This window comes from Lampris incognitus, chromosome 2, assembly GCF_029633865.1.
Source record: "Lampris incognitus isolate fLamInc1 chromosome 2, fLamInc1.hap2, whole genome shotgun sequence".
Lineage (NCBI taxonomy): Eukaryota > Metazoa > Chordata > Actinopteri > Lampriformes > Lampridae > Lampris > Lampris incognitus.
The window spans coordinates 42,903,092-42,929,446 of record NC_079212.1 but is presented as its reverse complement, the minus strand read 5'-3'; the positions used below and the strand labels follow the sequence as shown (position 1 = coordinate 42,929,446).

At 47.2% G+C, this 26,355-nt stretch overlaps 1 protein-coding gene across 2 annotated transcripts in view; it reads left to right on the top strand.

The window, feature by feature from the left end:
* The window catches only part of fam131c (family with sequence similarity 131 member C), a 35,243-nt gene that overhangs the window by 7,714 nt on the left and 1,174 nt on the right, over positions 1-26,355 (top strand). Inside the window, exons 1-5 of one of the 2 annotated variants that reach the window (XM_056275027.1) lie at positions 6,368-6,605; positions 10,562-10,623; positions 12,333-12,417; positions 24,779-25,024; positions 25,336-25,425. In XM_056275027.1, the coding sequence (XP_056131002.1) occupies positions 6,575-6,605; positions 10,562-10,623; positions 12,333-12,417; positions 24,779-25,024; positions 25,336-25,425 (514 nt within the window). In that variant the 5' untranslated portion in view covers positions 6,368-6,574. Of the gene's footprint in view, positions 1-6,367; positions 6,606-10,561; positions 10,624-12,332; positions 12,418-24,778; positions 25,025-25,335; positions 25,426-26,355 lie in introns of those variants that run through there. The other variant, XM_056275028.1, reaches the window with a different exon arrangement.

The following is a 26,355-nucleotide window of genomic DNA, read 5'->3' as shown; positions in this document are numbered from 1 at the left end:
TCTCAGAAAAAGGGAAAGACAGGCTGTGGCAAGTAAGAGTTTGTATGCAAATGTCTGTTATTTTGAATCTGTTTATTCATTCAATTCAATTCAGTTCACTTCAATTTATTGTCATTAAAAACAATGTGCAGGCACGTGTAAAAATGAAATGAGGGATGGGGCTTCGCCAAACACTGCAAGACAGTCATAGACAAACATGGCAAACATGATATAAGCTATATACAGATAAAGACTAAAAGCTAAAGATAAAGTTAAAAAAAAAAAGAGCACGAGTATAAACATATTTACAGACATTCAGTGGGTAGCCAGGTTCAGGTGGCTAACAGCTTGAGGAAAGAAGCTGTTTATGAGCCTGGTAGTGCGGGCTCTGAGGCTCCTGTAGCACCTCCCAGAGTGCAGGGGGGAGAACAGTCCATGGTTGGGGTGGGTGGACTCTCTGCTGATGCTGAGGCCCCTTCGAAGGCAGCGTTTGTGATAAATGTCTTTTATGGCTGGGAGCTGAGTACCGATGATATGGTGGGCCGCCTTGACAACCCGCTGCAGAACTTTCTGGTCTACTGATGTGCAGCTGCTGTACCACACTGGGATGCAGCTGGTCAGGATGCTCTCTATGGTGCAGTGGTAGGAGTTGGTGAGAATTTTGGGTGATAGAAGGGTGCTTCTCAGCCTCCTCAGGAAATGCAGGCACTGCTGGGCCTAGAGACCCGCTCCACTTCCACCCCATTGATGTATATAGGGGAGTGGCTGCAGCTTCTAGACCTCCTGAAGTCCACAATCAGCTCCTTCGTCTTCTGCCCATTGAGGACAAGCTTGTTGGTGGTGCACCATAATGTGAGCTGAATCTCGTCCCTGTAGGCCGCCTCGTTATTGTTGGCGATATGGCCTACGACTGTGGTGTCATCCACAAACTTAACTATTACAAGGATTCTGAGTAAGTTGATTTACACAACGTGTTTGGTGGTCTATTTATTCTTTGTCTTTCGTGAATAATAGCTGAGCCTCTGAGACTACAGGGAGCACTTTGTGGTGGCCATGAGAAAACCTGATTCCAGTACATCACGTCTTCAATGTCTGCAGTCCAATAATAACACAGAGAGACCAAGGCCTGCAACACAAGCCGGGTTTGGTAAATGTGCCCTCTTTGTGCGATGTGCTTTAAAGCCCACACAAATTGCAAGATAGATGAGTCCAGTTTTTTTTTAACAAAGTTGAGGTGAAAGGCTGAAAAAGAAATAGAAATATGAGAAGGCGTACCACGTCGATAGAATTGACGCTCCCTAACACAAATAAGTGGCAATAACTTCAAATTCTCGTCATCTGATTTTACTCCATGAAACAGTGTCATTGAGTCACTGATTTTCAGCAGAAGTGCAGGATTTTTAGGTGTCTTCAACCCTGGTTAAGTGGCCATGCACTATCTTGAATGAAGTATTGCAGAGCAGTTCATGGCCAATATTTTCTGTAAGAGGCAGAAAGTCCCTCTTAATCCAAAACGAGCGAGAGCTTTCCAAACAACTCAGCCGAAAGTTAACAAAAAGAGGCAGAGCGGTTTCTGGATTCGAAAGACAAACAAGCAAATTATCGGCGTACAATCTTGGACGGCGCTCCTGATCTCCTGTATTGAGGAGCTCATCGGCGTGACTCCTTATTACTTTGCCCCGGGGGCTCCAGAAGGACGTCAGAGAGCAGAGCTTAATGATTTACTCAACAAGGTTTTCGACAGGATGAAATGGTGGGAGCATATAATCATTGCCAGGATCTTAGGTTTCCCCAGCAGGGCTGTTGGGATGGGGATCTGTTTGATGTCAGGAGACACGAGGCAGCGGAGTGAGCGGCAGAAACACAAGAGGCTGTTGACATAAGCCGTGTCGTTCTGCAGACTCTTTGTATATTTTGAAACGTCAGCCCGATGTACTCCATTTTCCTGCGCATGACCTCGCCAATGTCACCCAACACAAATAAAGCTTTACAGGTCCTCCAAACAAAACCCCATCAACCGCTGGGCACCCTGTGATCCAAAAGTCCTTTGCTTGCTGCCAAGGTTTGTAGAAGGCACTACAAAGAGACGCATATATATATGCTTGTTTGGTACTGCGAGAAAACAAAGAATACATGGAAACCTTTGCCCTCGCTTTAAAATTAGCAGTGACAGTTCCACCAAGACCTCGACTTGTGTAAGTAAACGCTTATCCTACCAAACCATCTTACTAAATTGCATCCACAGTCAGTCATTGCGCCGAGTCTCGTTGTGACTTTGAAGTGGTAATTTTGTGCTGCAGAGGTTTTTACCTTTTCGCTGCGTGCCACGTGGGTGGCATGGATGGATTCAGCCGGATCACCTCCCTGTCATGCACATCCTTTAGCCGAGGCCCCTTTGGATGCATTTCAGAAAACTCTAGGACTTCACATTTTAGTCAAAACAACAACAACAACAACAACAACAACAAAAATCATGCAAACTATTCATTATTCTTTCACCCAGCATGACACATCTTTGCTGGGCTTTATGGCCCTTTTCTTTTCCACAGAGTTATCCACCCCCTCGCCCCCCACCCTCGACACACACACTTAATTTCCGCCTGTCTACATATGTTTTGTAGGCCATTAATTGTCCTCCAGCACAACATGTACCCCAGCAGATAATTACGGTCATTAAAGCAATTAGGGAGCACATGGAGCAGGGGGTTAGCCGGGCCCCGAGGCCTCCTGCTCCTATGCAGAGGTGGTCTGCTGAAACTCTGCCAATGCTTTAAATAAGAGGAGTTGGGGGTGGTGGGGGTGGAGGGTGGTGATGGTGGGGGGTTTCTTTAGCCAAGTTTGGGGATTAATGTAACTTCCTGTCTGTGCAGCCTGACTCTGCTGCAGGCAAAGCAGCTATCGCCGTCAGCCACCAAAGTCCTCCCCATTTCAAATGGTTTTTGAAAGGACACTGCATACTTACGTAGGTTTGCGCCATTGACATGACTTTTACTTCACAGCCGATAAGTGCCACTTAGATCTCCACGGTGCATGTACAGAGACACTAAAAACAAAAAGAAGATCAGAGGTAGAAGAGAAGGAAGACAAGAACGGTTTATCTGCAGGCTGTGGTTTTCAGCCTTTCCAGTCCATCACATGATGATTCCTGAGCTAATATTATGATTTTATTGGGAAGGCCTCGGTGGGAGTCCTGGCACCACCATGAGGCCGTAATACACAGCATACACAGCGGTGATTATTTTAGTTACTGAGACAAATGGGACTGAGTTCTGCAGTCGCCATCCACATGTCGAGGAAAGCCACAGAAAGTCCCTCACACTTGCTTGGAAAGTCTCATATGGTTAGCCATGTTGGATGACAAACTGTTCTCTGTTGTTTCAGCAAGGTACTTCCCAGCATCCGTCATGTTACACTTGGCCTGCATACTGGTGAACTTTGTTCAGGGAGCATAATTTTAATGCCAGCGGAGAACAAGGAAGTCTATACAGGTTTTCTCTGCAGGCGTATGGGTTGTATATACAGCAAAGATGTAGAACATGTAGCGCTTAAGCACACAAAGGAGGGGGGGGATCAAATCAGATCATACCAGAGATAAAGTCAGGCCTGTGACGGATGGCCTTTCATACGCGGAGTCTGCGGGGAGGCAGGGGAGTGTTGCCCCCCTGGCGGCAGAAATACGTCACTACACGGAGTCTAAACTAAAGTTCAAGTCAAGTGAATTTTATTTGTATAGCCCATTATCACAAATTACAAATTTGCCTCAAGGGGGTTTAACAGCAACACAACATCCTGTCCTTAGACCCTCGCGTCGGATAAGGAACAACCCCCCCCCAAAAAAAAACAATAAAAATAAGTCCAATAAAAATATTTTCTGCGTGTGAGCGGCACTGTAAGTTTGATATGAGTGAGTGTGCATGTTTCATAGTTTTCAGTTTAACATGAATTAAGTTGACGTATACACTAACTCTTTTAAAACAGTGTACTGTAAACAGTTTGGTATTCATTTTTAGCATGGGTGCCAGCGCGCTTCAGCTGCATGCGCTCATGTGTGAAAGACAGATACTCAGCACCAGCCTCTGTGTGATACGGTGTACAAAGGGGTCAGGAACTGGTTCGATGCCCTGTGTTATCTGGCTTTTATAGCGAGCGTGCCATTATTGGCTTCTGCTACTGACGGTATGTCCGCGTAACACGCCCCGCAATAATTGGACTGTGGACTGACGTCAGTTAAAAAAAATGCCCCCCATCCCCTCCTCCTCCTCCTCCTCCTCCTCCTCCCCCAGTGCAAATGTCAAACTCCGCCTAAACAGGCGTTTAACCACATCAAGGAGGACACGCCCACTCCTCTTCCTAAAATGAGTTCAGTGCCGCCCTCCGTGTCACCTCCCGGGCTCCGTGTGGTTCCAGCTCCAGAATATGTGAAATTTATTCTTTGATCTGGCGATAGAAAGGTTATTCCCCATGTGGTCACGCAGAGAGAGGGGAAAAAAAACACACACACAAAAAAAACAAACACAAAAGTTATTTGAAAAGCATCCAGCTCCCAGTCCGACTCAAGGGACCACAGAAATTGTTTATTCAGATGTTGATTGCTCCATAATCAAGAGCGTCACCATTGTGTATACTTTTGCTCCTTGTTTTCATCAAATCAATGATTAATTTGTCATCATATGGGGAAGTGTTTGTGTTTCAGCCATTAAACGTGTAATCAGAGCAGGGACCCAGGGACGCCTGAGGATATGTGGTGGTCTCCCTCAGCCCGGGGATGGGCCTGTGGGATTGTGAGGTGGCGACAGATGTGAATACCGAGGACCCAGGAGAAGACTGTTCTGGGGTTAAAAGTAGGTGAGAAGTTACTATGACTGATAAGAGTCCCTTTTCTAACCGTCTTCTCGGTAAATGTGAAGACCACCCCCTGAATCAGTGTCAGGAGCATTTACAACGTGCCGACGCACGTTTTCCACTAAAGGGAAGTAAATTTAGATGAACGTTTCACTGTGGCATTTACCAACCCAGTCCTCAAGTAGGCCCCATCCTGCAGACTTTCACCCGAACCCTGCATAGCTAGGTCTGCTTGTACTTATTCAACAATTCATATTATAGCACTAAATTATGCCAGGTGTGCAAAATCTGACATAATGAAGTGCTGATTGGTTGAAGAACTTACACAGGGAAACTGCGGGGCAAGGTGTGGTCGAGGACTGGAGTCATTGAGATTACAGTTTGAACCAGTTAAAGGAGAGCAATCTGTGTACACTTTAAACGACACTTACGATTTTGTTTGGAGGAGAATACTAGACACATATATGTGTATATATGTATATATACCAATACAAATACAGGAAAAAAGTTTTAATACATTGCAGTTTCCTGTATCTGTATTGGTATTCCACTCCTCATTAGTTGAGCACTTATAACAACACCATTGATGGTTTCGGAGGGGGGGACGCTATATATATATATATAATTATTATTCTTTTTATTTTTTTACGCTCAAACGAAATGCTGCACTTTTCCCTTGGTACCACAAGAGGTCAGACTACTCCCTAACACGCTCATCTTACTGTAGGGTAGTCAGGATGAGGGGAAGGGGCAACCTCACCCATTTTAAATCTCTCACCACTTTCCGACGATGTGTTGACGTGTGACGCTCCAGTGGAGGGAAGAGTTCATCAAATATGAAGTTTTAAGTTTTAACTGTATGCAGTCATTGGTGTGTTCGTCACCAAGTGTGGGTCAACACTTGTCCGCCTTCCTCGGTTGAAGGCAATTAGCAACATGAGACCCTTGGGCGGCGTGGTTGCCATGGCAACAGGACTTTCCCGGTGACAACGGTTAGGGTTCCGTTGCCGTGGGTGACGTCATTGGAAAAGTGCTGGGCAAAGATGGACGAACTATAGGAGCTAGAGAAGCCAGAGAAGCTGAAAGTTCCCTAAAATATTTTTTCCCCCTGTGAAATAAATGATTTAGCAGACTAACGAAACATAACTACACTAAACACGGCAAACAGGTGGAGGTCAGGACGGCTTATTACAAATTCATCTCACCTGTTTATTTGACAGAATATTTGCATTCATTTCCCACCTGATCTGTCCATTTTAAAGTGAAAAAGTGCCCATGTATGACGTCTTTTGTGGTGACTGGGATCTCTGATCTGGAGACAGAAAACAAGGAGACAGAAAAGGAGAGAGAGGGGGAGAGAGAGAGGGAGAGGGAGGAGAATATGTGGAGTGGAAAGGAGGGGGCATGCAGACGTCAGCAAACAGCAAACAGACATTCAATGCCCCCCCCCTTTTCCCACTGTCTACCTTTCCCCCACCTCCCACTTTCTCTGTCCCTCTCTCACCTTCTCCTCCCATTCAGACAAGTCGGGCAATGCCTCCGCTCACGGAGCAGGGGAAGGCTCTCCTGCCGTTCTCTCTCCCTCTCCTTTCCTCAAGTCCTCTCTTCTCGTTCCCCTTCTGCTGACTCCTATCGCCGGTCACTCCCTTTCTTCCTCCCTCTCTGCCCCCTTCTACCTTTTCTTTGCCCTCTCCATCCTCCTCTCTGTTGGTCACTATGGTGAACAGATAACCTGCCTGGCCGTCCCGACACCATGGGTACCTGCCTCTGCAAAGGTCACAAAGGTCAGTGCCTGTGTCTGTATGTCCGTCTGTCTCTCTATCTGTCCATCCATCCCTTTTGTCCCCCTGTCTGTCCATCCATCCCTTTTGTCCCCCTGTCCGTCTCTCTGTGTCTGTCCATCCATCCCTTTCATCCCCATGTCTGTCTCTCTGTCTGTCCATCCATCCCTTTTGTCCCCCTGTCCGTCACTCTGTGTCTGTCCATCCGTCCCTTTCATCCCCCTGTCTGTCTCTCTGTCTATCCATCCATCCCTTTTGTCCCCCTGTCCGCCTCTCAGTGTCTGTCCATCCATCCCTTTTGTCCCCCTGTCTGTCTCTCTGTGTCTGTCCATCCATCCCTTTCGTCCCCCTGTCTGTCTCTCTGTCTGTCCATCCATCCCTTTTGTCCCCCTGTCTGTCTCTCCGTGTCTGTCCATCCATCCCTTTTGTCCCCCTGTCTGTCTCTCTGTCCATCCATCCCTTTCGTCCCCCTGTCTGTCTCTCTGTCTGTCCATCCATCCCTTTTGTCCCCCTGTCAGTCTCTCTGTGTCTGTCATTCCATCCCTTTCGTCCCCCTGTCTGTCCATCCATCCCTTTTGTCCCCCTGCCGTCTCTCTGTGTCTGTCCATCCATCCCTTTCGTCCCCCTGTCTGTCTCTCTGTCTGTCCATCCATCCCTTTCGTCCCCCTGTCTGTCTCTCTGTGTCTGTCCATCCATCCCTTTCGTCTCCCTGTCCGTCTCTCTGTGTCTGTCATCCATCCCTTTCGTCCCCCTGTCCGTCTCTCTGTGTCTGTCCATCTGTCCGCCCTGTCTCTCGGCATGAATGTGGAGTTATCTGCGGTGATTGTTGACCGGTGCAGCGATAGACCAACAAAGACAAGAGAGTTGCAACGACAAAGACAAAGACAACTGTTCTGACCAAAAAATAAAAAAAGTTTCATCTGCTTTCGAAGAGCCACTTGGATAAAAACAATAACCCGTCCGGCACAATAATGATGAAATGGAAAAAAGAAAGAGAAGAAATTTACTTTCACCCGCCGTCATTTGAGTGGTGGAGTGTTGTTGAGATGCTGTTCGGATGAGGGAGGATAGCGAGGGCACTGAGGTACCACGGTCCTCGGCAGGATCGCCACACGTTGTCTCTGTGTTTTCGGTCACGGCGTGTGATCCATGCAGACATTGTGTTGGCGCCGTTACGCTGAAGAGACGAGCCGCCCGGTAGCCCGCGGCGTCCTTGTTCCCGCGTCCCTGTCCCCGCGCTGATGACTTTCAGCGGAGGCTTCGTTTGTGTGTTGCGCCGTAAACAGGCTTTTATTATCGCCCAGCCCTCGAAAAGCCGCCTGGAGAGGAAGTATTGATACCTCTGCTGCAAGACGAGCGGTTTACCCCGATTCCTCCTCTCACACTCTGGCTGCATATTTCTCAACAAAAAAGTCTTTTATCGCTTTATGATTAATTATTGTAAAACAGTCTGGGGGGGGGGGCATTTTGTTCTAAATGGACCCTTTTAAAGTGGAGAGTATGGTCGGCACGGGCTGTAGGGGAAGCGAGGCATGTACTTAAGGAGGCGAGGGAGACCCGGTGGCGGCTGCTGACGGCGGGGCAGCGGTCAGTGTGAACAGCTGCCACATCTTCCCACATCAGCCCAGCGGCACTTCCTGTTACCTGATGTGAAGCACACCTGTGTGTGTGTGCGAGAAAGAGGGAGAGGGAGAGAGGGAGGGGCCATGATGTCCAGCAATGGTCAGTGTTATTTGTGTAGCCCAATATCACAAATTACAAATGTGCCTCAGGGGCCTTTACAGCAACACAACATCCTGTTCTTAGACCCTCTCATCGGACGAGGAACAACTCCCTACAACAACTTTGAATGGGGTGAAAAACTAGGAAGAAAGCTCAGGGAGGGCAACAGAGGAGGGCTGTCTCTCCCAAGACACACAACCTGCAAGGGATGTTGTGTTTACACAATTTACACAACACAACATTGAAGGAGGATAACAGAATTATAATGGACTTATAAAATATATGAAGACTATGACGAGGAGGATGCCAAGCAGTGTCCAGACGCCACCAAAACAGCCCAGGACCCGAGCCACGCGACCACCATCACCATGGAGACAAAAAACAAACACACACACACACACACACACATTAAAACAGGATAACGAAATCATATGGATCTATAAGATATATAAAAAGAAAATGTGATGAGGAGGATGCCAAGCAGCGTCCAGGTGGCGGCCACCATCACCACGGAGACCTGGGAGGAGGACAGACTGCACGTGCACACAAGGGAGACACACATCACACCATTCACACACACAGAAGAAGAGAAAGGAGAAGACATCATTCCGAGAGAGAGAGAGAAAAGACGTGAGAGAAGAGAACAGTTTGCAATAGTCAATAACCTATATACTCTATAGTCTTGTTGGCAGAACAGCGCTTGGTAAGTTCAGTGAGACAGAAAGTGACTCACCGTGCAGTACAGGTTGTAAAGTACTCAATTTAAATGCATCTAATAGTAGGCTAAAGCAAAAAAGATGAGTTTTCAGTTTGGATGTAAAGAACTCAACAGACTCTGATTGTCTGACGGCAGCAGGCAAGTTATTCCACAAGAGCGGGGCCCGGCAGGAAGAGGCCCTGCCACCAGCTGACTTCTCTTTAACTCCGGATGCACACAGGAGCCCTGTGTCTTGAGAGCGGGGAGCTCGAGATGGACTGTACGGTTCAAGGAGATCAGACAGGTGTAATGGGGCAAGCCCATTTAGGATTTTATAAGTCAGCAGGAGCGCCTTGTATTCTGACCTAACATGGACAGAAAGCCAATGAAGGGAGGCAAGAGTTGGTGTAATATGGCCACATTTCCTAGTTTTAGTCGGGATTCCATCCACCCGTCCATTATCCGGACTGCTTATCCCGCTCTCAGGGTGGCGGGGATGCGGGAGCCTATCCCAGCAGTCACTGGGGGCGGCAGGCGGGGACACACCCTGGACAGGCCGCCAGGCCATGACAGGGTCGATTCTCGCTGCAGACTTTTAGTACAAGCGAGGAGGCCGTCGATTTCCTCCGGCGCGGGGCAGCAGCTACCATGCACACGTGTGTGCATTGCTACACCTTCTAGCCTCCCCACCGCACCACCCCCACCCACCTGTACAGTGGCTCCACGCTGACACCAGTAGAGGGTGGTTGCTCCGATGTCACGACAGGCAAAGGAGACACAATATGGCCTCCTTACCTGCAAATCGAATCCGACGGGGTCCTACGTTACGCTGCCCTAGAAGTGTTTGTGTGTGTGTGTGTGTGTGTTTGTGTGTGTGTGTGTGTGTACAACAGAGAACATTACCGAGGTAGATGGGGAGGGGATCACTCGCCATCTGTTGCTGTGGTGTTCTCATAGCAACACCCATCTGTCTCCCTTGGGAGAGCCCTGTTTGTATTTACACTCCTGTGTGTGTTTGTGTGAGTCGGTTTGTCTTCATGACAGAAGTCATACTCCACCGGAATGATCCGCGCTACCTCGCCAGGCATCAGATGAGCATCATCCGTATCAGTTAAGACTAAACCGGGCGTGCTGGTGGTAAAGACGGTATTTAGTGCACCAAGAGAGCTCGGCTAACAACTGCATGAGGATTCATCACGTCTCCCTCCGTCTCCCTGGGTGTCTCCATTCCCGCATCCCTGTCTTTCATCCATTATGTATGGGCCTTGTTTGCTTGTTTGACCGTGGCCTTTACACACGGTGACATTTTGGCTTCAAAGACCCTAACCCCTCCCTGGATACACACACACACACACACACACATGAATAAGCACGTCTACAGACGCACACATGAATGAACACAGAAATCCACATGGAAATTCCTCTGCACACACACTGGGATTCTAACTCCAGCATGTGTGTGTGTGTGTGTGTGTGTGTGTGTGTGTGTGTTGTGTGTGTGTGTGTGTGTGTGTGTGTGTGTGTGTGTGATGCCCCACAGAGCTCCAACAACCCATGGCGGTGCTGCAGGGACAGGAGGAGGGGCAGCTGTGTGCAGGCAAGGTTGGTTGTGGCACTCACCTTTCCTCTCCATGTTAGTGGCTCAGATCATCCAGAGTTGTCGTCCATGCAAAGCGTCATTGTGAAGCACTCCTCCTTTTCTTTTTTTCCACTCATGCTTTCATTTCAGTGCTCTCACGTTAAGGTTTTACTACGGGGGACACCGATTACTGCTTTCTGCTTAATCCTTCATGTGACGGCACATAAAGTGCCATTCAGTCATGTCTGAGAGCCACTCTCTGAGCACTTTTTAATTAGCATTAGTTAATTAGCATTAGTTAGCGGCACAACAACACACAAAATGTTGAGCTGACAGGTGGCACGCCAAGGAGTTTATCTTGCGAATCAGCTTTTAAGCCAATTATCTGACTTGGCACCGCTTGCCTCACTAACAATGATTTCTTTACGGCATAATCTAGCATGTTGACAGCCAGTGTCCTTTGGTAGAGTTCTGCACTGACTGAGCATGGAGCAGATGGTCACCCCCGGTCACCCCGGTCCTCATCCAGGCCCTCTCATTTCCACTTTGCCCGCTTCAGCCAGAGATTTCTGTCTCATGCTCGGACGAGATGTTGTTGTTTATATCAATATATTCCTAGTTTCACAACCGAGCGGTGTGATGAACGTCATTTTTTCATAAATGAGTGGGTTAGAGCGCCCGGGTGGCGTGGCAGTCTATTCCATTGCCTACCAACACAGGGATCGCCGGTTCGAATGCCCGTGTATGTGTCCTGGTCGCTGCACTAGTGCCTCCTCTGGTCGGTCGGGGTGCCTGTTCGGGGGGGGGGGCACTGGGGGGGAATAGCGTGATCCTCCCACGCGCTATGTCCCCCTGGCGAAACTCCTCACTATCAGGTGAAAAGAAGCGGCTGGCGACTCCACATGTATCGGTGGCCGGATACAATTGGGGAGAAAAGGGGGGGGGATAAATAAATAGATAAACAAATGAGTGGGTTAGCCTGATTCTGCTGCACATATGAAAAGCAGTGTTTTGTTATCTCACAGTTATATGACACTACTTCCTGTTAGCCAACAGGGATGCAAAATTTCTTGCAGGATTTCACACCCAGTAATCTATTCAAAGCAATGCAAAGCAGCTGCAGAAATGGTGTCCTTTTTTATTAAGTGGAGAAAAAAAATATATATATACAAATGACAGCCTGCTATTGTCAAACTTGGACACCGCTTTAATTTCACCAAGAGGATGTTCAGTTTCTCAATTTCCCAACCCTGCACTGAACGTCCATATTGAATTTTATTGTACGGGAAACTCCATTTTGACTTCGGTATCACTTTCAACGGGCTGCCATCTGCTGTCCCTTCGTCCTGCGTTATCGTCACTATCTTCTGAAAGGTTTGTTCAAGCTCCGTATCTCCGAGTCCTTTAAATGTCTCGCTGTTTGGGTTAAGACCCCACCACACTTTGAAGTTTAAAGGCTCTCCTTTTGATAGCGGGTCTCTTCGAGTTTCACAAATGCCATCCATTTTTGCATCTATCGCCCTATCAGATGTGCGGGTGGTGTCATCGCACCAACAACGTGTTTGCCCGAGGACCCATGCAAATGTGCAGTACAGGCGTGTGTGCATGTGTAGATATAGGCTGCACTATATCTGTGTTTGTTTATGTGTGTGTGTGGTCAGCCTGTATGGAGACATAGATATACATCTTCTCTTTCATTCTCGTCTGTTGTATACTATGTTGTGTATTGCAGGGAGGCCAGAAACCCTCCAATGGCAGCATGGCAGATAAGACTGGTAGTTATGATATCGGGGAGCTGGCCACTTCGTCCCTTATGGGTAAGAGAAGAGAAACACACACACACACACACACACACACACACACACACACACACACACACACACACACACACACACAGATCTGTCAAGTTTGCATCACATTTCCTTATGAATCAGACAGGGAGAAAGACGAGCGGTCTCCATACGATGTCAGCATTGTGATATCCATCCTCCGTGGCCCACACAGACAGATGCTCAGTAACACACCATATATGCAGACCATCCATCCATTATCCAAACCGCTTATCCTGCTCTCAGGGTTGCGAGGATGCTGGAGCCTATCCCAGCAGTCATTGGGCGGCAGGAGGGGAGACACCCTGGACAGGCCGCCAGGCCATCATAGGGCCGACAGACACACACACATTCATACCTAGGGACAATTTAGTACAGCCGATTCACCTGACCTACATGTCTTTGGACTGTGGGGGGAAACCGGAGCACCCAGAGGAAACCCACGCAGACACGGGGAGAACATGCAAACGCCACACAGAAGATGACCCGGGACGACCCCCAAGGTTGGACTACCCTGGGGCTCGAACCCAGGACCTTCTTGATGTGAGGCGACCGCGCTAACCGCTGTGCCATTGTGCTGCCTAATAGTCATAAAATATATACAAATATACAAAATACAAATAGAAACACATTTGCAGCACCGTCAACATATGTATACATAAGTGTAAAATCAAGTGTAATATCTATTACACTGGATGAATAGTCAGTCTGTGTATTGCACTAACCTGAATCTGCATGTTTTATCGCACATGCCAAAATGTACCGGTGTTATTGCACAGTTTCAAGTTGTTCTTTAATGGCACTTGGGTATAAATGCAGACCAGGGTATAATAGGTGCAGCAGTACACATACGGTTTGTTTACTCTATCCCGTTTATTTGACATGTGGCATTGTGCTTCATCTCTAAAGCTTCCCTCTCTGTGTCTCAATTATATGCTAATTATCACAGCTAATGTCTAACAGCGTTACCATCTGTGTCCAATGAAAGCACCTTCCTTTTCCCATCAGTGAATTATGAGGGATATAAAACCCATAAATGCTTTGAACCAATATGCAAGGTCTTGCAATACTACGCTGAAGGCCTAGCAAACATCGTGCTAATCTTTTGCTAATTGTCCTTTGAGTCTGATATGTTGGGTCACACCAAGTGACAATTTTTCATATATGCAAAATTGGCTTACATCTGTGCCATCATCAAATGCCAAAGAATAGTGCATGAAATTGTTTGCTTTATGTATATATATATATATATATATATATATATATATATATATATATATATATATATACACTACCGTTCAAAAGTTTGGGATCACCCAAACAATTTTGTGTTTTCCATGAAAAGTCACACTTATTCACCACCATATGTTGTGAAATGAATAGAAAATAGAGTCAAGACATTGACAAGGTTAGAAATAATGATTTGTATTTGAAATAAGATTTTTTTTACATCAAACTTTGCTTTCGTCAAAGAATCCTCCATTTGCAGCAATTACAGCATTGCAGACCTTTGGCATTCTAGCTGTTAATTTGTTGAGGTAATCTGGAGAAATTGCACCCCACGCTTCCAGAAGCAGCTCCCACAAGTTGGATTGGTTGGATGGGCACTTCTTTGAGCAGATTGAGTTTCTGGAGCATCACATTTGTGGGGTCAATTAAACGCTCAAAATGGCCAGAAAAAGAGAACTTTCATCTGAAACTCGACAGTCTATTCTTGTTCTTAGAAATGAAGGCTATTCCATGCGAGAAATTGCTAAGAAATTGAAGATTTCCTACACCGGTGTGTACTACTCCCTTCAGAGGACAGCACAAACAGGCTCTAACAGGTACTATTTAATGAAGATGCCAGTTGGGGACCTGTGAGGCATCTGTTTCTCAAACTAGAGACTCTAATGTACTTATCTTCTTGCTCAGTTGTGCAACGCGGCCTCCCACTTCTTTTTCTACTCTGGTTAGAGCCTGTTTGTGCTGTCCTCTGAAGGGAGTAGTACACACCGGTGTAGGAAATCTTCAATTTCTTAGCAATTTCTCGCATGGAATAGCCTTCATTTCTAAGAACAAGAATAGACTGTCGAGTTTCAGATGAAAGTTCTCTTTTTCTGGCCATTTTGAGCGTTTAATTGACCCCACAAATGTGATGCTCCAGAAACTCAATCTGCTCAAAGAAGTGCCCATCCAACCAATCCAACTTGTGGGAGCTGCTTCTGGAAGCGTGGGGTGCAATTTCTCCAGATTACCTCAACAAATTAACAGCTAGAATGCCAAAGGTCTGCAATGCTGTAATTGCTGCAAATGGAGGATTCTTTGACGAAAGCAAAGTTTGATGTAAAAAAAATCTTATTTCAAATACAAATCATTATTTCTAACCTTGTCAATGTCTTGACTCTATTTTCTATTCATTTCACAACATATGGTGGTGAATAAGTGTGACTTTTCATGGAAAACACAAAATTGTTTGGGTGATCCCAAACTTTTGAACGGTAGTGTATATATATATGAACCCAGCCACTGAGGATGCACAAGCCAGTGCATCCTTAGTGCCGGTCCCAAGCCCGTACAAATGGGGAGGGTTGCGTCAGGAAGGGCATCCGGCGTAAAATCTTTGCCAAATCAAATATGCGGATCATAAATAAGACTTACATACCGGATCGGTCGAGGCCCGGGTTACCAACGACCGCCACCGGTACTGTTAACCAGCAGGGTGTCGGTGGAAACTATGCTACTGTTGGGCGAAGGAGAAGGAGAGGGGGAAAGCATGTCCAGAGGCAGCTAGAGAGGAGGAAGGGTAGGCATATGGAGGTGAGAGTTGGAACTTTGAATGTTGGCACAATGACTGGTAAAGGGAGAGAGCTGGCTGACATGATGGAAAGGAGAACGGTAGGCATACTGTGTGTGCAAGAGACCAGGTGGAAGGGGAGTAAGGCCAGGACTATCGGAGGTGGGTTCAAACTCTTCTACCATGGTGTGAATGGGAGGAGTAATGGGGTAGGGGTAATTCTGAAGGAAGAGTATGTCAAGAGCGTGCTGGAGGTAAAGAGAGTGTCAGACAGAGTGATGAGTATGAAGCTGGAAATTGAAGGTTTGTTGCTGAATGTTATCAGCGCATATGCCCCGCAAGTTGGGTGTGAGATGGATGAAAAAGAAGAATTCTGGAGTGAGTTGGACGACATGGTGGAGAGGGTACCCAAGGAGGAGAGAGTGGTGATTGGAGCGGACTTCAATGGACATGTTGGTGAAGGGAACAGAGATGATGAGGAGGTGATGGGAAGGTATGGAGTCAAGAAGAGAAATGTGGAAGGACAGATGGTGGTCGATTTTGCGAAAAGGATGGAAATGGCTGTGGTGAATACATATTTCAAGAAGAGGGAGGAACACAGGGTGACATACAAGAGTGGAGGAAAGTGCACACAGGTGGACTATATCTTATGTAGAAGGCGCCATCTAAAAGGGATTGGAGACTGCAAGGTGGTGACAGGGGAGAACATAGCTAGGCAGCATCGGATGGTGGTCTGTAGGATGACTTTGGAGACCAAGAAGAGGAAGCGAGTGAAGACACAGCCGAAGATCAAATGATGGAAGTTGAAGAAGGAAGACTGTTGTGTGGAGTTCAGGCAGGAGTTAAGACAGGCACTGGGTGGTAGTGAAGAGTTGCCAGATGGCTGGAAAACCACTGCAGAAATAGTGAGGGAGACAGCTAGGAAGGTACTTGGTGTGTCATCAGGACAGAGGAAGGAAGACAAGGAGACTTGGTGGTGGAATGAGGAAGTACAGCAAAGTATACAGAGGAAAAGGTTGGCAAAGAAGAAGTAGGATAGTCAGAGAGATGAAGAAAGTAGACAGGAGTACAAGGAGATGCAGCGTAAAGCAAAGAGAGAGGTGGCAAAGGCAAAGGAAAAGGCGTATGGTGAGTTGTATGACAGATTAGACATTAAGGAAGGAGAAAAGGACTTGTACTGATTGGCTAGACAGAGGGACCAAGCTGCAAAGGATGTGCAGCAAGTTAGGGCGATCAAGGATAGAGATGGAAATGTGCTGACAAGCGAGGAGAGTGTGCTAAGAAGGTGGAAGGAATACTTTGAGGGGCTGATCAATGAAGAAAATAAGAGAGAGAGAAGGTTGGATGATGTAGGGATAGTGAATCAGGAAGTTCAGCGGATTAGCAAGGAGGAAGTGAGGGCAGCTATGAAGAGGATGAAGAGTGGAAAGACAGTTGGTCCTGATGACATACCTGTGGAGGCATGGAGATGTTTAGGAGAGATGGCAGTGGAGTTTTTAACTAGATTGTTTAACACAATCCAGGAAAGTGAGAGGATGCCTGAGGAGTGGAGAAGAAGCATACTGGTACCGATTTTCAAGAACAAGGGCGATGTGCCGAACTGTAACAACTACAGAGGTATAAAGTTGATCAGCCACAGCATGAAGATTTGGGAAAGAGTAATAGAAGCTAGGTTAAGAGGAGAGGTGACGATCAGCGAGCAGCGGTATGGTTTCATGCCACGAAAGAGCACCACAGATGCGATGTTTGCTTTGAGAATGTTGATTGAGAAGTATAGAGAAGGCCAGAAAGAGTTGCATTGTGTCTTTGTAGATTTAGAGAAAGCTTATGACAGAGTGCCGAGAGAGGAGGTGTGGTATTGTATGAGGAAGTCAGGAGTTGCAGAGAAGTATGTAGGAGTGGTGCAGGATATGTATGAGGGAAGTGTGACGATGGTGAGGTGTGCGGTTGGAATGACAGATGGGTTCAAGGTGGAGGTGGGATTACATCAAGAATCGGCTCTGAGCCCTTTCTTGCTTGCAATGGTGATGGACAGGTTGACGGACAAGATCAGGCAGGAGTCTCCATGGACGATGATGTTCGCGGATGACATTGTGATCTGTAGCGAGCGTAGGGTGCAGGTTGAGGAGAGCCTTGAGAGGTGGAGGTATGCACTGGAGAGAAGAGGAATGAAAGTCAGTAGGAGCAAGACGGAATACCTATGCGTGAATGAGAGAGAGGACAGTGGAATGGTCAGGATGCAAGGAGTGGAGGTGACAAAGGCATTTGAGTTTAAATACTTGGGGTCAACTGTCCAAAGTAATAGGGAGCGTGGAAGAGAGGTGAAGAAGAGAGTGCAGGCAGGGTGGAGTGGGTGGAGAAGAGTGTCGAGTGATTTGCGACAGAAGGGTGCCAGCAAGAGTTAAAGGGAAGGTTTACAACATGGTTGTGAGACCAGCTATGTTATATGGTTTGGAGACAGTGGCACTGACGAAAAGACAGGAGGCGGATCTGGAGGTGGCAGAGTTGAAGATGCTAAGATTTTCACTGGGAGTGATGAAGGAGGACAGGATTAGGAATGATTATATTAGAGGGACAGTTCAGGTTGGATGGTTTGGAGACAAAGCAAGAGAGGCAAGATTGAGATGGCTTGGACATGTGTGGAGGAGAGATGCTGGGTATATTGGGAGAAGGATGCTGAATATGGAGCTGCCAGGAAAGAGGAGAAGAGGAAGGCCAAAGAGGAGGTTTATGGATGTGGTGAGGGAAGACATGCAGGTGGCTGGTGTGACAGAGGAAGACGCAGAAGACAGGAAGAAATGGAAACGGATGATCCGCTGTGGCGACCCCTAACGGGAGCAGCCAAAAGTAGTAGTAGTAGATATATATATATATATATATATATATATATGGGTGGCACGAGGTGCAGTGGTTAATGCGGTCACCTCACAGCAAGAGCAAGAAGATTCTGGGTTCGAACCCCGGGTAGTCCAACCTTAGGGGTCGTCCTCTATGTGGAGTTTGCATGTTCTCCCCGAATCTGCGTGGGTTTCCTCCGGGTGCTCCAGTTTCCTCCCACAGTCCAAAGACATGTAGGTCAGGTGAACCAGCCATACTAAATTGTCCCTAGGTGTGTGTGTGTGTGTGAGTGTGTGTGTGTGTGTGTGGGCCCTGTGACAGCCTGGCGGCCTGTCTAGGATGTCTCCCTGCCTGCCACCCCAATGACTGCTGGGATAGGCTCCAGCATCCCCGCGACCCTGAGAGCAGGATAAGCGGTTTGGATAATGGATGGAACGGACGGCTTACAAGAAAACAAAAAACCGACAACGGTGAACTTGGAAATGACAGAATAGTCATTCCCAAGTCGACAAACAACTTTCACTGTCTATATCGTAGACTCTGGTGCTGGATCCCTGAAAAAACCCACAAATCAATGACAATTGACAGTGCTCAATATGAACATTATTATAACTTATCTTTTTCCATTATATGACGATGTAGCCTGCGCACTGCTGAGGAAGGCTGATGCCGAGACGTCCTGTGCACTGTGCAAGCTACGTCATCATATACGCATGTATGTAAAGAGAATACGTTTATAGTTCACAGTGTTGTTTTGAATTCGCTTAAAGTGCTTCTTGCTAACCTGGCCCATGCTAGTACTTTATGGAGTATAAATATATGCGCACACACACCAGGTTCATGTTGTGTTCCATTATGAGTCATGCGTGCGTGTCATTACGAGACACAGCAAAGGGGAAAATTCAACCCGTCTCCATGGGAGGTTAGTAATACAAACTCCCTCCTCATTTTCACCATAAAAAACATCCTGCAAACAGTTTTTTTTCGCTGCATCATCGTCTCGTTGCATCTCGATGTCACTTCTTTTTCACTGCAGGAAACACCCAAGTTTACGCCAGCTTTCGTTCTGCTTGGAATTTGCAGCAGCCCCTCGCAAAACGCTGGCGGATGTCGGCTTTTCAGCAAAGCTTAAATTTCTCTGCACTTTGATATGGAAATCGAGCAGGCAGGGATTTTGCAATTTCTTATATCTCCTCAAAAGCATATTTGAGATTCAATTCAAGAGTCAAGAGATTCAAGAGTTGTATTTGTCACAAGTACAAGTCCCGAGTGCAGTGAAATGAAAAAAAAAGGTACGAGCGCCGAAATGAAATGTGCAAACAACAAAGTACAACAGGTACTCACGCATTCCAATTTGCAATATACAATCAACAGCTTAAGAACTCTCTGTAAAAAGACAATAGACAGCACAATACATACAGTAATATAACATATGCACATACATTGCTCCGGGAACCGCCACATCCGGGGCGTGAACCCGGATCTCCCGCACCACGGGTGACAACGTTAACCAGTCGACTAAAGGGTCCGACCCAAAGCACTTAAAAAATAGAAAGCTGGGGTATATGTGCTGAAATATGAGGTATGTATGTACATAATATGAGTTATGTGTAGTCGGTTACCTTACTGCGTGTGCGTGCGTGTGTGTGCGTGTGTGTGCATGCGTGCTTGAGCATGGGGGGGGCAGTATGGGTCAGCGACGGGGCCCCGGTAAGGTCAGAGTTCAGTGCTGATGGCCTGAGAAAAGAAACTCCATCTCAGTCTCTCTGTATTTGCAGCATGACTGCAGAGGCACTTGCCAGACTGCAGCAGCTGGAACAGTCTGTTGTTGGGGTGGTGAGGGTCCTTCATAATCCTGTAGGCTCTGGTTCGGCACCTCTTGGTGTATAAGTCCTGCGGGGTGGGGAGTGAGTTACCAATAGTGCGCTCAGCCGAACGCATTACCCTATGCAGAGCCTTCCTATCCTGGGCGGAGCTGTTTCCAAACCAGGCAGAGATGCATCCTGTCAGGATGCTCTCCACTGCCCCGGAGTAGGACTGGAGGATCTTCCGGGAGACTTTGGATTTCATCAGCTGCCTGAGGTGATAGAGGCGCTGCCTTGCCTTTGCTCACCAGAGTGTCTGTGTGTGAGTGCCATGTGAGATCCTCTGTAAGGTGGACTCCCAGGTATTTATACCTGCTCACCCTCTCCACAGTAGTCCCATTGATCCTCAATGGTGAGTACGTCCTCTGTTGTTGTTGTGCCCCCCTGAAGTCCACAGTCATCTCCTTAGTTTTGGAGACATTCAAGAGGAGGTTGTTGTCCTGGCACCAGAGTGATAGAGCAGCAACTTCCTCCCGGCAGGCTATCTCGTCGTCATCGGAGATTTGACCCACCACCACTGTGACGTCCGCAAACTTGATGATGGAGTTGGAGCTGAACCTGGCCACACAGTCGTGTGTGTACAGGGAGTACAGTAGGGGGCTGAGGACGCAGCCCTGGGGGGATCCTGTATTCAGAGTAACAGTAGAAGCATGGTGTTCTACTGTCCTGCTTGCTTCTACTGTCCATGGTTGGACAGTAGAAGCATGGTCTGAACATCTGGGGAGCTGATGAGCAGGTTCTTCTCCAGTGGTAAACCATGTCAGAGTTCAGGTATGGCTAATATACTCGTTTGTCACCTGCATCAGGGAGCACGCCGGTAGAGTCACTTCTGCAGCTTTCCTACTTTATCCAGCCACAGCTTTTACACCGGGGTGTGACGGGAGCTTCTGCTTGTCCCTTTTCAACTCCTGAGCAGCTGTTAGTCTGCACCACACACTACACAGACGCCGGCATTTCCTGGTCCAGTGGAGATAATGAGGCATGATGGGGTTTTTTTTAACTTCGCTCTCAGTTGGCTCAAGCCATCAACAGATTTAGTGTATGCCGTTTATTCGTTTTCTTTTTCCTTTCTCCCGCTGAAATGTGCTCCCTCTCTGCACCAGCCTTAGCTGTTGAATAACTTTCACGCTACAAGCTGCAGCCATCTGTTTCTCCTTCCTTTTCATTATGTCTTTCTGCATTGTTTGCGTTATTTCTTTTCCAAACCTTTCCTTTTCAACTGTGTTTTTGCACCCCTGTCTTTCTAATCATTTGCCTTTTTAGACCTTTCTTACTTTCTTCTCTCCTGCTGCCTTCTCATTGCCTCCTGCAACAGACAAACACCATGGTGCTCTTTTCACCTGTGTAACTCCTCATCTACCATGTCCGCTACTAGCTTGTCTAGCTACTATCTTGATGCATGCTCAATAATCCAGGTAAGAAAATCAAAGAAAGTTGAATCAGTTCATCTGGACACAACGTTTATTGAGAGATACGTGCCATCACTCATCTAGGTGACCTCTTCAGTCTCAACTGACTGCAGGCGTCCCCACCCTTATAAACAACACAGTGCCTGCAGGCGTCCCCACCCTTATAAGCAATACAGTGGCATAGCCTGGCCCATATTAATGCAAGGGCTTACCGGGGCTCAAGCCCCGGGGCCCAACAACATGAGGGGGCCCACGAGGCTCAGGGTCTTCTGTGTCTGTACTCCCGACTGATGTGTGTGTGTGTGTGTGTGTGTGTGTGTGTGTGTGTGTGTGTGTGTGTGTGTGTGTGTGTGTGTGTGTGTGTGTGTGTGTGTGTGTGTGTGTGAACTGCTATGAGAGGAATGATAAGTGGAATTAGTAGAGGGAGAAGTCGGCTGCTTCTCTCTCTCATACCAGCAGCTGGCAATGTGTTAACATGTGTACCAGACATTGGGATATGAGACTAGATATATTGCCTTAGATATTGTGATATGGCATAAGGGTTATCTTTTCCTGGTTTTAAATGCTGCATTACAGTTAAGTGAAGTAATCTTCTGAATTTACCAGACTGTTCTATTATTTGCCTTTACTCATTTAGACGATATATCCATCATCAAAAATCTCATTGTGTCATAAAATAAAACTGCAACCTTAAGTGATTGTTGGGGGGGGGGGGCTTGAAAAACTCATAGCCCCAGGGCCCATGTTACTTTAATCCAGCCTTGGGCATAACGACCGAAACCATAGATGACCTTTTTGACTCGCCGCTCAAACCATCGTTATTCCCTTTCAAGGATGTGCACATCCTTCACAGGGAGGAACCGTCTTGCGATGCTGAGATTGCAAACATTCCCAAGTCCTCTGTGAATAGGACACATGGCCTTTGAAACTCTGGTTAATGGTCACACCCATATTTGCATATGAACCTGGTCGTTGGTTTCGGTCGTTGTGCAACTGTATTGTTTATAAGGGCGGGATACCTGCAGCCAGTTGAGACTGAATAGGGTAGTGAATCAGGAAGTGTGGTGGATTAGCAAGGAGGAAGTGAGGGCAGCGTATGAAGAGGATGAAGAGTGGAAAGGCAGTTAGTCCAGATGACATACCTGTGGAGGCATGGAGATGTTTAGGAGAGATGGCAGTGAGGTTTTTAACTAGATTGTTTAACACAATCTTGGAAAGTGAGAGGATGCCTGAGGAGTGGAGAAGAAGTGTACTGGTACCGATTTTCAAGAATAAGGGTGATGTGCAGAACTGTAACAACTATAGAGGTATAAAGTTGATCAGCCACAGCATGAAGATATGGGAAAGAGGAATAGAAGCTAAGTTAAGAGGAGAGGTGATGATTAGCGAGCAGCAGTATGGTTTCATGCCACAAACGAGCTCCACGGATGCGATGTTTACTTTGAGAATGTTGATAGAGAAGTACAGAGAAGGCCAGAAGGAGTTACACTGTGTCTTTGTAGATTTAGAGGAAGCATATGACAGGGTGCCGAAAGAGGAGGTGTGGTATTGTATGAGGAAGTCGGAAGTGACAGAGAAGTATGTAGGAGTGGTGCAGGATATATATGAGGGAAGTGTGACAGTGGTGAGGTGTGCGGTTGGAATGACAGATGGGTTCAAGGTGGAGGTGGGATAACATAGAGGATTGGCTCTGAGCCTGTTCTTGTTTGCAATGGTGATGGACAGGTTGACGGACGAGATCAGGCAGGAGTCTCCATGGACTATGATATTTGCAGATGACATTGTGATCTGTAACGAGAATAGGCTGCAATTGAAGAGAGCCTGGAGAGAAGAGGAATGAAAGTCAGTAGGAGCAAGACGGAATACCTATGCGTGAATGAGAGGGAGGACAGTGAAATGGTCAGGATGCAAGGAGTAGAAGTGACGAAGGCATATGAGTTGGTCAACTGTCCAAAGTAATAGGGAGCGTGGAAGAGAGGTGAAGAAGAGAGTCCAGGCAGGGTGGAGTGGGTGGAGAAGAGTGTCGAGTGATTTGCGACAGAAGGGTGCCAGCAAGAGTTAAAGGGAAGGTTTACAACATGGTTGTGAGACCAGCTATGTTATATGGTTTGGAGACAGTGGCACTGACGAAAAGACAGGAGGCGGATCTGGAGGTGGCAGAGTTGAAGATGCTAAGATTTTCACTGGGAGTGATGAAGGAGGACAGGATTAGGAATGATTATATTAGAGGGACAGTTCAGGTTGGATGGTTTGGAGACAAAGCAAGAGAAGCAAGATTGAGATGGCTTGGACATGTGTGGAGGAGAGATGCTGGGTATATTGGGAGAAGGATGCTGAATATGGAGCTGCCAGGAAAGAGGAAAAGAGGAAGGCCAAAGAGGAGGTTTATGGATGTGGTGAGGGAGGACATGCAGGTGGGCTGGTGTGACAGAGGAAGATGCAGAAGACAGGAAGAAATGGAAACTGATGATCCGCTGTGGCGACCCCTAACGGGAGCAGCCAAAAGTAGTAGTAGGAGTAGTAGTAGTTGAGACTGAAGAGGTGACTTAGATGAGTGATGGAACATTTCTGTCAATAAATGTTGTATCCAGATGAACGATTCAACCTTCTTTGATTTCCTCATCTACTAATTCCTGTTTAACAATTCATTGAATATTTTCCTGTGATAAATATTTACACGAGTCTATGCGGTGTTGGTGGTCATGAACTCTCGTTCCAATTTCTAGTAAACAGAGAAGCAAAACTCTGATTGCTGCAGCAATGAAGCGTTGCATTCTGCACTGAATTTCTTTATTCAAACAAGTATTTCTGAGCATGTTCAGCCATGTGAATTCAGTTCACAGACCTGCTATCGGTTTTGAACCAGGAAGTGTAAGGTTATCTCTACAATCTTGGTTGGCCAAGGTTGGCCAGACCAAGCCGTCTGAATAGCTGCGGACCATGCCAGGTTGCAGCACCGTCAGTGTTTAAGTCATTACACATATCTGCATGACGTGGCAGACAGGAGGGCAGTAAAGTCCCTTGCATGTCAGGTTATGCAAAACAGGGATTCTCAACCACAGCGTGAACTGACATGATGTTTAATGCCTCAGAGCACAAATTAAACGGTGATTCTTTGACCCTGTTGTTTTTCTCCTCACAGCCTTATTCGCTCTCCATCAGGTTTTTCTCTCGCACGTTTCATGAATAAACCCAATTTGTGACGACACATTTAATTCCTTCCATCTCTTTTTATCTCTCCCATACCCCCATCCTTGTTGCAAACTGTGGTATTTATACTCTCCATTCTCCAATCTCCGCCTTAAAATATTATCCTTTTATCTAGTCCATCTCTCCATCTCAGCCTCTCCTTAAATCCCCCACCCCACCCCCTATCCTCTTCCTCCAACTCTTGATTGAACTTTGTTTGCACCCTTTATACCCTCTGTGTAATCGGCCTTATCCGTATCTCCCCCTCTTAGGCCTGGTGGCCACGATAAAGGAGCATATCACCAAGCCAACAGCGATGGCTCAGGGGCGGGTGGCTCATCTGATCGAGTGGAAGGGCTGGGGAGGGGGTGGGGAGGCCAGGGGGGCCGGGGGGACCTGGACTCGGGGCCGGGGTAAAGGCGGAGGGGCCTGGGGTGGGATGGGGGCTGAGCTGCAGGAGGACGAACAATTCTACTCCCAAATGACGGACGAGATCAAGGAAGCTCGTTTCGCTGCAGGTGAGACCAATCAACGATATTAATTTTAAAAAATAAAAAAACAGGGAGAAGTCATCAGACCTGAAGGGACGGTCAGCTGCCGGGTGTTGTTCTGTCTGGTCTTGCTATTGGCTTGTTCAGGGATGAAGTCAAGGAAAATCAATAGCTCCTCAGTTAATTTTAAATGGTGACTCAAATGCAGTCTCCATTATTTAATTTCCCAAGCCGCCAGACCTGAGAAAAAAACAACCCAAAATAAAACAAAAAAAAACAGGTTGTTTGCTTCTGAGAAGAGCTGCTTAAAATGTGTTTATGTGCATTCTGTTTGCCAGGAGTGGCCGAGCAGTTTGCCTTGGCTGAGGCGGCCATGAATGTGTGGTCCTTGAATGAGAGCTTCCAGGAGCCCTCCACAAGCCTGCAAGGTAGGTCATCTATGGAGACCTCACACGTAGTATATCGACTTTTGGTCAGCCATACTTTATGGTTTAAATTCTTATGAAATGATTCCTTTTTTCAGTTCATTGGCAAAAAAAATCTCGTCTTGCAGTTTCCGTTGTGGAGGCTTTGCAGGCGACCCTTTAAATATTTGTCAGCAGTATTTTTGAACAATGATATATGAAGGACATTAAAATCTGTGTCGGTTTCATAAAACCATGTAAGAACTTAACTGTGGTTGGTTTCAGCCTGATTGACCGGGACATTGACGAGTGACTGACATTGAATGGCACTGATAATAATGGCTCACCGCTTTTGACCGTTGATTGCAGAATACCATCTTGCACGTGTAGTAAATACCTTGGGCCTCTTGATGGCTGATACTGACCTCTAATGTTGGGGTGGATAGAGAACAAGCTCCTACTGTTTTGTTATTGTGCAGTTCAAACCATGATTCGGTTGTCCTCGTTAGAAAACCTTTTCAAGGGGGTGTCCGGGTAGTGTAGCGGTCTATTCCGTTGCCTACCAACACGGGGATCGCCGGTTTGAATCCCCTTGTCACGTCCGGCTTGATCGGGCATCCCTAACGGCACAATTGGCCGTGTCTGCAGGTGGGAAGCCGGATGTGGGTATGCGTCCTGGTTGCTGCACCAGCGCCTCCTCTGGTCGGTCGGGGCGCCTGTTCGGGGGGGAGGGGGAACTGGGAGGAATAGCGTGATCTTCCCATGCACTATGTCCCCCTGGCGAAACTCCTCACTGTCAGGTGAAAAGAAGCGGCTGGCGACTCCACATGTGGAGGTATGTGGTAGTCTGCAGCCCTTCCTGGATCGGCAGAGGGGGTGGAGCAGTGACTGGAACAGCTAAGAAGAGTGGGGTAATTGGCCAGATGCAATTGGGGAGAAAAAGGGGGAACCCCC